Below are 17,224 nucleotides of genomic sequence, written 5' to 3' on the forward strand. Positions count from 1 at the left end.
GCGGTAGGGTCTCGCTGCCGCAAACCTTGGAGTGATTTTGGCTCTATCAGAGCCAAAATTACTCCCACTGACATCACTACTGATGTCAGTGGGGCCGGACTCAGACGGTAGGCGTTCCCATGGGAACGCCTCCGTCTGGCAGCCACGCCCCTGGCCCGCCCACCGAAGGGGGCGTGCTGTCACGCACCATCGACAGCACGCTCCCTTTGGCGCGAGACCCATAACGACAGCTTGGCTGTCGCTATGCGGGTTTCGCGCATGCGCACGACGGAGCTCCCTCTGTCGTGCGCATGCGCATTAGGGCACCATCGACCCGCTTGCGAGCGTCCTGCGCTCGCGAGCGGGTCTGAATTAGGCCCAGTGTTCTGTGATAAGTGTAGAGATGAGCGACTCAGATCTCTTTAGGGTCCCGGCTCGGGTCTTCTCGCCAAGTTCAGAACTCGGATCTAAAAACCAGATATCACGCATTTTGGATGCATTTAAGACGCTCCTTTGTGATTTCAGGTGCTGTGAGGTAATGAATCTTATTGATGTTAATAATACTATAGGCGCAAACACAGGTCCAAGTTATATAACTTTAACTGGTTTAATACATTTTTAAAGAAATAAAAAAAAAAAAAAAATCTGAACCAAAACACTTGAGGGTGATTTTACCAAAACATGATGATGATTTAGAACCAAAACCAAAACACGGGTTTCTCTAAAAATGAAAATCTAACCATAGCCGGTCATAATCCCTTAATGAAGCGCACTGCACATTTCTCCTTTTGGCCTTCTTTTCTAGCCATCAGATACATGTTCTCTGGACTAGATAGAGGTCTATACTATATTAAGCACTTGTCATCACATTGGGGCATGTGTTTAGAAATAACCTTTGAATTGGGGCCATTATTATATACCAACTACCATAATGAGCCATGCTAAACAAACTATTGACATTTTAAAATGAAATGTCAGTATTCTGTGTGTGTGTAAGTATCATATCAACGTTCTTATAAAATAGTACAACTCCCACACAAGAAGTACACTTGGTGCCTAAATCTGGGTCACACAAAATGTCGATTGACAGTCTTATGGGTGTGTTATGGGAGTGTCACAGGTGTGTCGCTGAAATGGTTGTTTACACTGAGGCTTAATCACTCACATAAGTAAAAAATCTGCACCTATCATAGGACTAGTGTACAGCTGGGTACACACGTAAAGATTTTCTCTCCAACCATCCAACTAGTTGATTGGTTGGAATGAAAATCTGGTAAGGTATGAAAGCAAATGACAATCAGCAATTTGCTCCCAAACATCGGAAAATGGACAAAAACTGTTGTTTGAACAAATTGTTTAGATCAAACATTTAACAAACTTGTCTGATAGTCCATTTTTATCTGTTTTCTGGGATTTAGGAGCAAATTGCTGATCATCAGTTACTCCCATACCTTACCAGATTTTCATTCCAACCAATCAACTAGTTGGATGGTTGGACAGAAAATCCTTACGTGGGTATGCAGCATAAGTTTCGATGGTGCAACCGATCAAGACGCATCAAGCGGCTTTACAGCATCTAAATATGCTCAAATTAGGCATCTCAGTGCTTGCACATTCAGGTGCGTACTTGTACACCAGGGGAAGGGCTGATATTAGCATTAGTATATAGTCACAGACGCAGCTATTCTGTAAGAGGCTAAAGTGTTCGCCTCAGCGCGTGACTCAGAATCAGCCCCTTAACGTTGGTCTAAAGCTAAAAAAAACACAGAAAATTAGTAATGTAATGTTTGCACTCAAACTTTGCTGGGACCATGCCAAAGACATTTCCTGTTAAATAATTAACAAAATGATGACAAGTTATATAATTAATATTGCTCTGTTTATTCTGTGTCTTGTGATTTGCAGAAGTGTAATTCCCAAAATTGTGTAACTGTATTTTCTCCTACATCAGTATTACATATTAACTATGTATTTAAAAACATGAGTTATACATGTGCATCATATAGACAGGAAAGCAGATTAGAACATTCTATGGTATAGACAATGGAAAACCAAATCCTCTTACACATCATTTAAAGAATGAGGAACAGAGAGAACCAAATGTACCACATTTCTTGTAAAAAAAGAATTTCACACACATGCAATAGCTGAATTTCCTAAGCCTTTACTATATCCTATGTGGCAACCGGCTTTGCCAGGCACAGTGCGTAACCGTTCACAGTGTAAGGGTCAGACAATAGTTTGAGGAATATTATTTGAAAATTACAGTTGTAAAAATACAGACACATGGGGTGTATTTATTATATGGAGACAGCCCAATGACCGGCGTGGTTTAGCCAAGGTACTATTGCCTGCTATAGCACTGGTACACTGGTATAGCTTCCCCACTGAAAGTATGGATGACACGCATCACATCAGTAGGCGCCTGTGAATGGCAGAATAATAATGAGGAAGTCCCTGAGTGGTTGTACCACCGAAACAGCTGTTCTATGATGCTGTTTTTTCTGAATTGAGCATGGGGCACTTTGATAAGATTTAACCCTTGCGTGAAATACATGCTGCTGCTGTATCTTATTGTGAACATACTGCATTATGGTGTTTTAAGGCCACTATGATATAAAGCAAGAAAATTGGTGTGCTGGTCTCTTTTGGTTCTTTGGGACTGAAAATCTGTCTGTGTGTGTGTATATATAGAGATACAGAGAACCGGACCCACCCGGACTTCCAGATATGAGGCGAGAACTGAGCTAGGCTTGGGTTTTCCGCGTGACTCGGATCTCAAAACGATGCAAAACGTCATCCTCCCGCTGTCAGATCCTCACGGGTTTTGATTTCTATAAAGGTCCCGGTAATCTGCGCCATTTTCACTCCGGGTGTGGATGGTGAACTGAACAGATGTGTTGCTGTCACTGTCTGTGTTGCTGTCACTGTCTGTGTCAGTGTGTTGACCAACTTGTCCTGTCTGGGTCTGGGGCTGAAGGCTGCTGCTGTGTTGTCCATAAAGGGGCTGGGGCTGCAGTATATAAAGGGGGGCTTCAGTGGGTGCTGCAGCTGCTGTGTCACTTGTCCTGTCAATCAAAGGGCTGCTGCTGTGTTATTATACATAAGGGCTGCTGCTGTTGTCTTGTCCATCAAGGGGCTAGGGCTGCAGTCAAAAAGTGGTGCTGTGTTGTCCATGGGGGTGCTCTGTCAATCAGGGGTGCTCTTCCCCAGTGTAAAAAAAAATAAAAGTGCTTTTTTTTCTGCATTAGCAACTTAGCTGTGCTATTATTGTTTGGTGACACCGTCGGCCAGACCGCCGTTTATCGTCCACGTATTTGTGACTCTGCAGGTGGTTTGTCCGCACTTGGCAGGGGTGCTTTGTTGTCCATAAAGAGGGGGTGCTGTCTGTGTTGTTCATCAAGGGGCTGCTGCCTCATTCAGGGGTGCTCTTCCACAGTGTAAAAAAAATAAAAGTGTTATTTTTTTGTGAGTGTGCGTTAGCAACTTAGCTGCGCTATTATTGTATTGTCAACCTGCCCCACTTTATAGTCCACGTATTTGTGACTCTACAGGTGGTCTGTCCACACACGACAGAGGTGCTTTGTTGTCCATCAAAAACGGGTGCTGTCTGTGTTGTTCATCAAGGGGCTGCGGCCTCATTCAGGGGTGGTAATCCTCAGTGTAAAAAAAATAAAAGTGCTTTTTTGTGTGCGTGCGTTAGCAACTTAGCTGTGCTATTATTGTTTGGTGACACTGCCGGCCAGACCGCGGTTTTTCATCCACATATAAGTCGTAGTGCAGTGTGTTATTCTTATTCATAACTAATTCATCTTGTGACACTGTAAGTGGTAGCGCAGTCTAATATTCAACTTTTCACTTCCTCAATTGTGAAATAAATGATTACTCTACACGCAGACTACAAAACCACAACAAAGTGCTAAATAACATGCGTTGTATATAAAACATAATGACATCACTGTAAGTGGTAGCGCAGTGTGTTATTCTTATTCATAAATAATTAATCTTAGCACACCAAGGACCTGATTCAGACCCACTCGCTAGATGTGGGCGCTTGCACCCAGCATATGGAAATTCAGCTAAGTGACTTCAAGGCATCCGCTTGAACAGCAAGACATAAGCACGCCCACTATGTCTTGGTGAGCCATCACTTTGTGTTTATAGACGCCCACCAGCCTGTCTTTAGCCACCTGCTTGCGTTCGTCGGAACATCGGGAACCATCAGATCTGACCGCAGGGCTAGCGGTTGACTGTACCCTACCGCAAGCACTGCAAGCAGTTCAGTGTAAAAATCAATCAGTTGACGTGTACTATGACGCTGCCTGTTAATTATGCACGCCTCTGAAACGGCGTTGAAACACTCTGGCACGCCTGCGTCCACAACTCCATTCCCTTGTTACTACTGCCCTGCTCCTGTTACCACCCACAAACGGCCTCTCCTGTCACTCATTCCACTGGGCTGTCACGGTAGGGCGAGTGAGCACATTCTGATCGCTTGTGCTAGCTTGCGCACGTGCACTGCGAACTGCACGCATGCGCACATTAGCGAACATCGTCTGCAACGAGCGGCTCTGAATTAGGCCCTAAGTGTTAGCGCAGTGTGTTATTCTTATTCATAAATAATTAATCTTGTGACACTAATGCTGGCCATACACGCTACAATTATCGGGACGATCCGCCTGATATCGGCGGATCGCCGCGATAATTGTAGTGTGTGGGGGGGGCGACCGAGGGTTAAATATTGCTCAGTCGGGCATGCTGGATTGTCCAGCATGCCCGTCCGATGCGATATTTAGCGGGTAAACTGTCGGCCGCATCGGGCAGTGTATGCCCAGCGCAGCCGACAGACAGACATTTCCTGTGTTCCTTCCTACGGAGCGGAGCGCAGATGTCTGCCGAATACACTGTGAGAGAAATCTCACAGTGTATGCCGGCGACTTCTGCGGCTGGCAGCCGGCCAGATAAAATGTCTGTCGGTCTGACAGACATTTTATCTGGTAGTGTATGCCCAGCATAAGTGTTAGCGCAGTGTGTTATTCTTATTCATAAATAATTAACCTTGTGACATTAAGGGGCATAATCAATTGGGTGCGTGAATAGGAAAAATCCCGCACCTGCAAGGTTTTTCCTGCAGGTGCGGGATTTGCTTTTCAATTAGATGAGTGTTTTTATCAATTTAGAGCCCCGAGAAGTTTTCTTACCATGCACCTCCAGAGTAAGTGTGTTTTTTTCAAAAATCTTAGTTTTTTGTGAAAATCACAGGGACTTGCTCTGGGCCCCCGGCGGCACCCCCCCCTGAGGACTAATTATGCAATAGGAAGTTTCCAATTTGCTTAATTAGTCCTTAATTATGTACCTTCTGCAGCGCTGTCTTCTGCATCTTCTTCTGTATCCAGCTTTGGAAGCCGGGTCTTCTGCAGCAGGGTGAGTATGTCAGTGTGTGTGTGATTGTTTGAAAGTGTGTGTGTAGCCCCCGGTGTTTGTGACCCCCACAGTGTCTGTGTGCTCCCCCAGAATGGGGGTTGGGAGAACTACATCTCCCAGCAGTCCCTGGAGCCTCCCAGCAGCCCCCAGGACTCCCAGCAGCCCCCTCTCCAGTGTGATGATAGAGGGGATGCCACCAGGAGCCGCGGGTACCACCGGAGACTCGCAGGCATTTTTTCAATTGGATACCGTGGGGATCGGGAGTGCGCATATACCAAAATTGGGCACGAGGGGCGCAAGGTTTTTACCTCGTTAAAAATTGTGCCAAATTGAATATGCCCCTAAGTGTTAGTGCGGTATATTATTTTTATTTATAAAAAATCTTGTGACACTGTATGTCATTGATACCGCAGTGTAATATTTTAAATTGGTACAAATTGACATATGTGCTGTACCCCACTTCATTCGTGTTTGTTGATATGGAGAACGATCAGTTGAGACTTGAGAGGAGAGCAGGAACCACTTACTAGCAGAGGTGTAGCATGTGGCCAGTGCGCCCAGAGCATGAGCGTGCTACAGCGCCCCCCCAAGTGTGTGCTATATAATATAACCGCTATATATATATATATATATATATATATATATTATATATCACATACATACATGGCAAGGTCACACATACATACATACAGGCAGGCAGGGTCACACATACCCAGGCAGAGTCACAGGCATGAAGGGTTACACGTACACACATACATACAGGCAGGGTCACACATACATGTGTATATATATATATATAGATATATATATATATATATATATATACATACATACATTTAAAGTCAGCAATGACCTCCTTGCTGCCAAATCCCAAGGCCACTACTCTCTTCTCATTCTCCTTGATCTCTCTGCTGCTTTTGACACTGTGGACCACCCTCTACTGCTGCATATCCTTCACTCCCTTGGTCTACGTGAAACTGCTCTCTCCTGGCTGTCCTCCTACCTCTCTTACAGATCTTTCTCAGTTTCCTCTCATGGCTCCTCCCCCCCCACAGCCTCTTACAGTAGGTGTTCCCCAAGGTTCTGTTCTTGGTCCTCTCCTATTCTCCCTCTATACTTCCTCTCTAGGTGAACTCATCAGCTCTTTTGACATCCATTATAATCTCTATGCTGATGATACTAAAATCTACCTTTTCTCCCCTGATCTCTCCCCATTTCTTCTGACTTGTATCTCCAACTGTCTCTCTGCTAGCTCTGCCTGGATGTCCCAGCGATTTCTTAAACTTATTATGTCTAAGACATAGCTGATCGTCTTCCCACCCTCCCACATCACCTCACTTCCCACTATTTCTTTATCAATTGATGGAATAACTATCTCATCTAGTCGCAAGGTGCCCTGTCTTGTAGTTATCCTGGACTCATCCCTCCTTCAAACCACATATCCATAACCTTTCACAGTCCTGTTGTTTCCATCTCAAAAATATTTCTAAGATCAGACCCTATCTCACCCAGGATGTTACTAAAACCCTCATACACTCACTGGTTATCTCCAGATTGGACTACTGTAACCTAAAACCTATCTGGCCTCCCCAAATCCCACCTCTCTCCTCTCCAGTCTATCCTTAATGCTGCTGCCTCTCCAAATGCTCTACATCTGCCTCCCCTCTCCTACAAGCCCTCTACTGGCTCCCCTTCCCTTTTAGAACCCAATTTATGGTTCTCATGCTCGCTCACAAAGCCCTCACCCAATCTTCTCCCATATACATCTCTGATCTCATCTCCCTTCACGCTCCTCTCCGCTTTCTTCGTTCAACTAATGCACGACGCCTTTCATGACAGCTGATTACTTCCTCCCACTCCCGCCTCCAAGATTTTGCCCGCACTGCTCCCCACCTCTGGAACTCTCTCCCACTCCCCATCAGACTCTCCACCTCTTTGCAATCCTTCAAACGGGCTCTCAAGACCCACTACTTCATCAAAGCCTTCCAGCTATCATTCTAACTCCCTGCTACATGCTCCTTCCTCCCCATCTACCCCATCTGTGTCAAACCAGTTTGTCTTCCCCCAAATTTTTATAATGTAAGCTCTCGCGAGCAGGGCTATCTACCCTCTTGTGCTTCTCCTTACTTTAGTTTCATCTACTTCTTACTCACCACTAGGGCACCTAACACTTGGTTGCTTATGCTCTGTTGCTTATCTGGGTGATATGGTCGCTAATGTAGCAATATATATTATCCACGTCCTGTATTGTATTGTATTGTTCTGTAAGTCGCTTGTCTACAATTTGTTTATGTACTTTGTAAGGCGCTGTGGAACACTTTTGGTGCCATATAAATAAATGAAAATAATAATAATAATATACATACATACATACACACACACATACAGGCAGGGTCACACATACATACATACACACACATACAGGCAGGGTTACACATACATACATACACACACACACACACACATTACAGGCAGGGTCACATACATACAGACAGGGAGTTGTTAATGAGCTTTCACTATATAAATGTTAGTTGCTAATAATAATAATGATAATAATAAGAATAATAATACTTTGTCAAAATTACTTCTTTAAAAGAATACTTAAGAAGCATATGTATATAATCAATTACATCATGAAACCTGCAGTATATTACATTTACAATTTACAGTATGTAGGCGAACTGCTATGTGCCTAACTAATAATAATGAGTACAAATGTCACTTCAGTGAGATGTAAGCAAATTAACATGTTTGCTTTTAATAACACAACAAAGAGCAGTTTCTTTGTTAATAATGAGATTTATGGCACAGGAAATTTGCTGAATTGATTATTATTATCACATGCAACATCTTTCAGTGGACTTTGGATGGCATAGCAATGTCATTAGCACATTATAACATTTAATAAACTACTGTTTCTAATTTAAGTGGAATTATAGTAAAAGGACATTATATAACCAATGAGCTTCTATGCCAGAGATACATTAAGAAAAAACTTAGCATGATAAAAGCAAACAATTACTCTATTTACATGAAAATTCTTTCAAAACAATCTATAGAAAATAATTTGGAGTAACAAATATGGCAAGTACCATATAAGCGTGTGGAGATATAGGACTCTGGGTGCACATCGCATTCCTACTATAAACGGAATGAAATCCTGGCGGCTGAATATCCCGATGCCGGCATCCCGAAGGGAGAAGATCCCGAGAGGGCAGGTAAGTACCCTACCCGTCTCCCCCCCTAACACTAGCCCTCCCTTAGTGGTGCCTAACCCTAACCTCCCCCCTTAGTGCCTAACCCTAACCTCCCCACGGAGGTGCCTAACCCTTACCGCACCCTAAACCTAACCCTCCCGGGGGGTGCCTAACCCTCCCCCCTAGGGCTGAATAACCTTAACTGCACCCCCAAAACCTAATTCTAACCCTGATACGATCCCTAAACCTAACCCCCCTCCCCCCCAGAGGCCAACGCTAAGGGCTCCCCAGACTTACCTTGTTCGGGCTGGCGTCCTTCGGCGTTCTGGCATTGGGATTAAGATAGGCTTTGGTATTTAGATACAGTGCGCATGCACACGGCATCTATTCACAGTGCGGGGGGGGGGGAGCCTAAGCTCTTATCAAAGACAGGTTGGATGCTCTCTAGCAACTGTTGTAACCTTGTTTAGCAGTGTCCATGTGCAGCTTGGAAGACTGTAGCTTATGGATGGAGTGCCAATTGAATTTGATTTTCAGGAAAATTTGGGATTTTCCTGAGTTTCTGGGAGTCTCTGGACATTCCGGGAGAGTAGTATGACTCAAATACTAGGCAACTTTATTTTTATACAGTGTAAGTATATGCCCTATATACATGGCCTCTCCCAACCCTAAAACTGTCTACACTTTTAATAATTTGCTACTCACAGTACATGGTTGCAACAATTGCACTTTCTAGCTGGATTTACTTCTGTCTTTGAATAAGGCCTTAAATATCTAATAACACACACACACTTGGTATTTCTACATGCTAACCAAAGAAAGCCTAGTCTATAACCTACATTACCCAAAACTGTGTATATCTAGTATTCATTTCAGTACATAGTATTTCAAAAGTATTCTGCATTTAGGGCCTGATTCCTAGAATTGCACTAATGCAATCACAACTGAGAGCTCCACCGGATTGCAATTGCTAAAATATACTAATGCCTTCCAAAGCTTACCTGAGCATAGGGACGCCCACTGCTGCCTTCTCATATCCGTCGGACAATATTCAACAATGCAAACATTGGTAATATGACCGCACATCGGGCACCCCGTAGCCTGTAAGATAAGTCTGACCTGTCTCAAACACTGCGGGGTAAATGTACTAAGATTTGAGTTTGTTTGAGTTTCATTGTTTTTAAACTTGATTTGACTCGCTGAAGCTCAGCTGATTTTATGCTTCTGAAACACTCAAATTTACCAAGAATCATGTTTTGCTGAGAGTGTGTTTTCTTACGGTTTATCTGATCGAGATTACTCACCCGAGTTGCAAGATATGTTTAGATAGGGATTTCTCACCCGCATTTGCAGTGTTTTCTCTCGGCCAAACTCTCCAGAACAAGAAGCCTACACATATCAGTGAGACATGTGAAGGCTGCTTGTGTGTTATACTTGTACAAAAAGGGTTGATATTAAAAAATAATGATGTAGGGTCCCCCCCAAAAAAGCATAATCAGCTCCGAGCTGCTCAACGAGTCCTGGTTCCAAAAATATGGGAAAAAACGAGTAGGGTTCTCCCGTATTTTAGGAACCAGCATTGGGCTGCAGACCAGTCCTGGTTTTAAAAATAGGTGGGATACAATTGTGTAGAGGTCCCTCTATTTTTAAAACTAGCACCGGACTCAAATCCAGCCGGGGTGTAATGCCACAGCCAGGGGACCCTATCACCGGGTCTCCCCGGCCAAAGCTTTAACACCCCAAGTCGGTCAGGCCAAGCCGGTGATCTCATGGGAAGTGGGGACCCCCCCAATAAAGGGGTACCCCCTCTCCCGAGCACCCCAGACTTAGTCTGAAGCCCGGGCCTCTTCCCCACACCCCTGGAGTGGTGGGTGTGGGGGAAGTAGTGGTGTGAAAAGAACCAGACCACGTGGGAACTGTTAGGAGCGAGAGCCAATCAGTGGCCGCTCTATAGTTAGCGGCCGCTGATTGGCTCCGGCTTCTGACAGTTTCCACGTGGTCTGATCAGTCAGTAAGTAGCTGGGTAGCGATGTATGTGGTCACACACATGCATCGCTAATGTCTGTTTATGGTCCGGGTGTTGGTTTGTTTTTTTGCCAAGACCCGGGGATGCTACAGAGACCAGTGCAAGGACTTAGGTGAGTATAGGGTTTTTATTTTACAGGTACTCCCACTGGATTTCTACTGGTCAAAAGGATAGAACATCTGGCAGTAAGTAAGTATGTGTGAGTGTGGTAGGTGTATGTAATAAACTTGTACTTACTACAGTGTGTGTTGTGGTTTTTTTAACTATTTTTTTTTACAGTGGGGTTACGGGTGCCGTCTGCCTGATGGCACTTGTAGTTCCACAAGTGCCAAAGGGCAGGCATGCTGGTACCTGTAGTTCCACTGCAAAAAACAATAGTTTCTATTTTTTTACACCACTATTACCCCTGTACCCACCACACGGGTCCTGGGAAGAGCCCTGGGCTTCAGCATAAGCCTGGGGTGCCCGGGAGAGGGGTGACCCCTTTATTGGGGGGTCCCCTCCTCCCCTGAGATACCCAGCTTGGCCTGACCAGTTTGGGGTGATAATGCTTTGGCCGGGGAGACCCAGTGATAGGGTTGGTCCCCTGGCTGTGGCATTAAACCCTGTCCAGATTTGAGTCCGGTGCTGGTTTTAAAAATAGGGGGACCCCTACACAATTTTTTTCTCTCTTTTAAATCCAGGACAGGTCAGCAGCCTAGTGCTGGTTCTTAAAATACGGGGGAACCCTACTAATTTTTTTACCCATATTTTTAGGAACCAGGACTGGCTAATATTAACCCTTTACATGAAGAAACATACACAGATCACACTCATCTGTGTATTTTTCTGGCAAACTCGCAGCTCAGGAGGTGGTCTTTTTGAAACTACTCTTTAGCTGCGAGTTTGCTACAATTGCACCTGAGATTGTAATCATGTTTATTAGTAAATTCCCAAGTTGTATCTTTTTCATGAAAAGGATTTCCAAGTTTGGCCGATGGTGAGTTTATTCGAATTTGCAATCTCACCAGAGTTTTCAAGTGAAAAGAGAGAAAACTCACCCGAGTTTGTCTTTAGTAAATTTGAGAGTTGAAAAAAATGGCTAAACTCACCCGAGATTGCAATCTCGACCAAACTCGAATCTTAGTAAATTTACCCCTGCGTCTCTCCTGACATGCTGAGAGCTCACATGCTCTGAAGGAAATCACAATGGCTAAATTGTGCACTCCCATGAAATGGAGTTTAAACGGTCAGACACGCCTGTGGTTTTGTAATCACCACCATCCCGCATTACCTCCCCCAAACACTGACTACATGTCACTCAGCTTGCGAGGGAATCCTCTGGGTGAGCATAAAATCAATACAATCGCTGCACGTGGGCATTGCAGTTTTCGCACATGCTCAATGGATGACAATCGCTCAATCTGCGTAAATATCATCATTGTGTAAATCTTGGAATCAGGCCCTTAGTTTTTACTGTACATTGCAAAATTGTTGAAAATTATCTGATTATGAAGATATAAAATAAGGAATTAAAGCAGGCACTCACCCTGTTGAATTACGAGTATTATAAGATGGATAGCAAGTGGTGAGGTTAGGCTGAGATTGAGATGCGGTTAACTGTTGTCTTTCTTTTGGGACTGAAAAGTAAAAGAAAAATGTAACCATAGTAGCAGGTGATCTAATATGCAGAGCACTACATTGTGGTCCTGCTGCTAAATTGCACAGAAATCGTTCATATGTGCTCTCGCCTTGCGAGCACAGAAATAAATGTGTATATTCTCCTGAATGCAGAGTTCTACACATCTTTGTGATTAGCACCATCTACACACTTGCTTTGATACTCTCATCATCATTGATGCACTTGTACCAGAATGTACAGTAGTTGCTGTAATTGATATGCCTGAAAACAGGTTCATTTACACTACAAAATAGGAAAAAAGAAGATATTTAGATAAATTACAAGGAGTGGATTAAGTGCAACCTTAAGGCCTTTCCTACCATTCAAAGTGATAAATGCTTTTTTGATAGAGCGACAAGTCTTACATTTAATACCATATAGAAGGCTTTATCTTCTATTTTTAATTGGGGCCATTTGATCTAATTTGACAAACAGCTAGTAATTTTTTTTTCATTTTGGTATAATATTTTAATGTGCCCTTTAAAATATTTTACCAAAATAAAAAAAAAATTACTAAGTGCACATTAAAAATTTTGACCAAATATATTTTAATATTAAAATGCAGTGTGCATAGGAGGACAGAAGCACACCATTTCTGTTGCTCCCTCAGACAGCATGTAAGTCAGCATCCCGACAGTCATGATGTTGACAGTAACACAATACCAACAGCGGCAACCCAACTGTCAGAATCCCGACAGATTTTGGAGGTAAGTATAGAGTTAGGAGCAGGGTTAGAGTTGGGCCCTAGGGGAAGAGTTAGGGTTAGGCTCCGGGAGGGGATGGTTAGGCTGCCGGACGTGGGGGTTAGGGATAGGCTGCGGGAGGGTTAGGCTGTGGGAGGGGAGGGTTAGGCTGTGGGAGGGGTGGGTTAGGGTTAGGCTGTGGGAGTGGTGGGTTAGGGGAAGGGTTAGAGTAAGGGTTATATTACTTACAGAAATCTGTCTGGATTCTGTTGGGATCCCTATGCCGTTAAGCTGACCATCGAGATCCAGTACCCAACGCCCTCAGACAACAGACCCCTTGTGACAATGCATAAAGAAATCTTAGCAGGCAGACATTTCTCATTGGGTATCCTTGATGTATTCTTGAATGAAAATAGTACAAATAAAAATCTATTTTGAAATGTGCCATCCAAAGCACCAAATTTTCATCTCTGAGGCACCGCCATCGTAATTTTTTTATTGAGTCGCCTTTGGTGCAAGCAGACTTTGACCAGTTCTATCTCATCAATATTTTAGTAATGTCATCATTATTATACTCTGGGATTTTGTTATTTATACCTATACATATAAATGTGTTCCTGCTTTTGTGCTCTAACTGCTGACAGGTGTTTTCACCAAACTTCCCATCTCTGCACTGTCAACCACTGTCTGTTTCATCTCTGTCACACTCCCCCTGTCTCTCTTTTATCTCTGGTGGAGAGAAGAGGCTGTGGCTGTGTCTAGCAGGCAGCCAGTGAGAGCTGTGGGGAGAGGGAGGGTCCGCGGGCGCCATGCAGCTCTCTACTGGCAGCTACTAGACACATGCCTTGCAGCATTATATAATAGATAATTCAAGTCACTGTTCCATAATTAAGCTAGTTCACTTCTGAAACAATTTATAATGACAATAATAGATTTGTAACCATAGCAAGCAGTTTATACATTTCATTTTGTTTTGTAAAATTATAGCTAAAATTACATTGGTTGCTATCGGTTGCAACAGGCGTGCAAATGCCGCCATTCTGTAAAAAAAAGATACTTCTGTAATAAAACAGTAAATACCTAGAAAACTGTTCATTGTGACATAGTCATCAAAATCATCTGATTTCCTGAATTTCTCAAGATCTACAAAAGGAGGACGAGCAGGTTTCCTTGGCTTTGGTCCCAGTACAGCTTCACTTGGTAAAAGTTTTAATTTAGGTTTGTTCACATTGAAGTTAACATTGTTTTTATTAAGAGGATTGTTCAAAGATCGTCTTGGTAATATTGGTCTAGTGGCCGGAACCGATGGTTTATTGATACACGCTTCAAGGAAGGGTCTGGAGTTACTTTGGCGCGAGAAGCTTTGATGTGATTGTAATGGTTTACTTGGAACTATGAAGGGATCACTTTTCGGGGAGACTTCTAAATCTGGAGAAGATGTAGCTTTGGGTACTGGTTTCTGAAAGCAGCGATCAGTGATTGGCTGAATATTTGGTTTTGTTGGTACAATAGGTTTAAATCCAGGTTTTGCTGGTAAAATAGGCTTGGTTCTAGGATTTTCTCCAAGGTCCTTTTGAAATTTGGATCTCAAGCTTTTAAAATCTTCAGGATCTGCCTGCAAAGTTAAAGGTGATACTGAAATAATGTTGCACAGGTCACACTATAAAAATGTAAGCAAGGATCCTTGTATTAGTATACATATTCTGGGCCTGATTTAGAGGTGGATGCTGCTGCGTCCACTCGAGCGTCAGTTACCGGAGTTGAGGCTGCAATAATATGCAAATGGTGGTTTCGGTCTCCTCCTGGTGTAGCAGCCTGCGTCTGAATGAGCAAGCACTGAAATGCTCACTTTCAGCATCTCTGCACACTGTAACACCACCGGTGACACACCACCATCAGCGCATGCACCATCAACACTTGCAGGTGCAATTTTTCCATCTTATCATGGCCTCTGTGGCTGCAGCTCTGCATCTGGGAAAGCAGCTGCTTTCACTGACACACTCCCATAACACATCCATGGAACATATTTTTTTGCATTCACTTTAGACCACTTCCCAATCACCACCCCATTTCTGGTATAGTCGGCCCCAATCGCAACAGCACCTTTATGCTGGGTGTTCGGGACTTTTTCCGCATTTGTAGTAGCTACTCCATGAACATCGGCATTACTTTGGAAATGCGTGCACCTCTGAATCAGGCCCTCTCATTCTTTAATTTCTAGCAGTTCAAATCGAGATTAAGGAGTCCATTTACTAAGCAGTGTTAGGAGACAGAGTGAAAAGTGATAAGAAAGTGATAAGGTGCCAGCCAATCAGTTCCCAACTGTAATTTTTCAAACACAGCCTGTGAGATGACAGTTGGGAGCTGATTGTCTGGCACCTTATCACTTTCTTATCACTTTTCACTCTGTCTGTTAACACTCTTTAGTAAATAGACCCCTAAGTGGTTGTTGATGATTTAGACGCATATGCTTCCAAAAATTAGCTCTAAAAATACTACATTTCCTCCCATATGCTGAGTTGGGTAAATAGGAAGATGAATCCATCTATGCAGCAGTAGTATACAGGGGCAGAACTATGGGAAACAATGGAGGCGCCTGCTGCTGGGCTCCAGCTCTGAGGGGGCACCTCCTCCATTGTCCACACCTAGGGCTGTAACTATGTACCCGGAGTGTACTGTCATGGCCGCCCAATACATGGCACCCTTTCCCGACACCTGAGAAACCACCATACACTGCGCCATGTCAGACCATCAGCTTCTGCCTTAATCTATCTATAGCCTGTCTGCATGGGAATTACTAGAATACAGTGTCAGCGGCTGTGACGGAGGGGGCACCAAATTATAACCTGCCTCCGGGCGTCTCGAATTAACTTACGCCACTGGTAGTATATACTCCATTATATATTAGATACTAAGGGGACAATTCAATTATTTGAGAGAATCAACTCCCATCTAAAGTTGGTGGGAGCTAATTAAATTGTTTGTTATCTCAGGGCTGGTCACGATGGCCGCATTCTCCCACCCTACAGCACAGGATTAGCCATGTTAAGTGGCTTCTCCCATGCTAAGTGCAGATTCTGCAGTTAAGGCGCCTCCGGCACTCATGACCAGCCCCAAACCCCTTCTTTATACAGATTTCTGCTGACACCTCAGGAGGGTGTGAGCAGAAATCCACAATAAGTGCAGCCTCTGGGCTGGTCGTCCAGATCAGTTGAATTCGCTCCCGGCCACTGTACCATTGGCATGACCAGTAAAGCAAACACTATCAGCTAGAGAGATGAATTAACAATCAGCTACGCAGATGCCGGTAGACAGTGCTGGCTCCTTCCGTCATCATCATTGTGTATTTGCAACAGCTCTCAGGACCCAAAAGTGTTATGGCTGCCGACAGGTGTATACACATCTCTATGTGCATTTGCCGCACAATTACACAAGCACATCGTTACTAGAGTTGAGTGGTTTGGTTCTACATGGTTATGTTTGGATCTGAAAAATGGCATCTTATTGCCTATCCGGCTCTCACATGTTTTGGATAGACAATAAGATAAACCCGAACTTGCGCTAATTTGTTGAAAATAACGGAGTAGAACCAAAATGCTCATCTCTAATCGTTACTGTGTTTGAACTGTGTTAGTCCACTCCTACCCTCCACGGTTCATTCTCTACCAACGTAAGGATGAGCAAGTGTCAGATCTACACATGAATGTAGGCATATGTTTTTTCTTTTTAGCATATGCTTTAGAAATTTGCATATTTTACACTAAATAAATGTGTATGGTAAACTCAGTATAAGTCCCAAGTGTTTAATGGATATTAGAGTGCAATTCCTGAGGTAAATATACTGGCTTCAAACAGAAAGAGCTAATAAAGATTCTGGAAGTTATTCCATTACAATATAATTACTTTCTCTCCAAAAGTTAAAATCAAAATTTAAATATCAAGTTGGATTGAAAACTTCGTCTTACATAGTGGCACATTAAACCCAATGTTTTATAGACCCTTTTCTGTTGACTAGTGTGCATAGCTATATAACAAGTGAGAAAGCGTGTCTGTCTGTTTGTCATTTAGTGCACGAACCAGAGTTTTGGACGTAGCTCCACCAAATTTGGCAGTTTCACATGGATTAGGTTTTTGCCTAGGTTTGAACTTCTTCAGGGCCACACACTGTCACACAATTCCTAAAAATGGGGACACTCTTAAATTAAAAATGCAGAGGGGAGGTTAGGATTAGACTTCAGAGGGAGGGGGTTAGGGT

General features: G+C 43.5%; 1 protein-coding gene across 2 annotated transcripts in view; it reads right to left on the bottom strand.

Moving 5' to 3' along the window:
• The window catches only part of LOC148481816 (uncharacterized), a 99,496-nt gene that overhangs the window by 42,875 nt on the left and 39,397 nt on the right, over window positions 1-17,224 (bottom strand). For both annotated transcript variants that reach the window (XM_088452982.1, XM_088452983.1), the window contains exons 2-3: window positions 14,050-14,584; window positions 12,155-12,245 (exon numbers count right to left, since the gene is read on the bottom strand). In XM_088452982.1, the coding sequence (XP_088309108.1) occupies window positions 12,155-12,245; window positions 14,050-14,584 (626 nt within the window). The remainder of the gene's footprint in view (window positions 1-12,154; window positions 12,246-14,049; window positions 14,585-17,224) is intronic.

Source organism: Taudactylus pleione, unplaced genomic scaffold, assembly GCF_031769625.1.
Source record: "Taudactylus pleione unplaced genomic scaffold, aTauple2 ptg000560l, whole genome shotgun sequence".
In the NCBI taxonomy this organism is placed as follows: domain Eukaryota; kingdom Metazoa; phylum Chordata; class Amphibia; order Anura; family Myobatrachidae; genus Taudactylus; species Taudactylus pleione.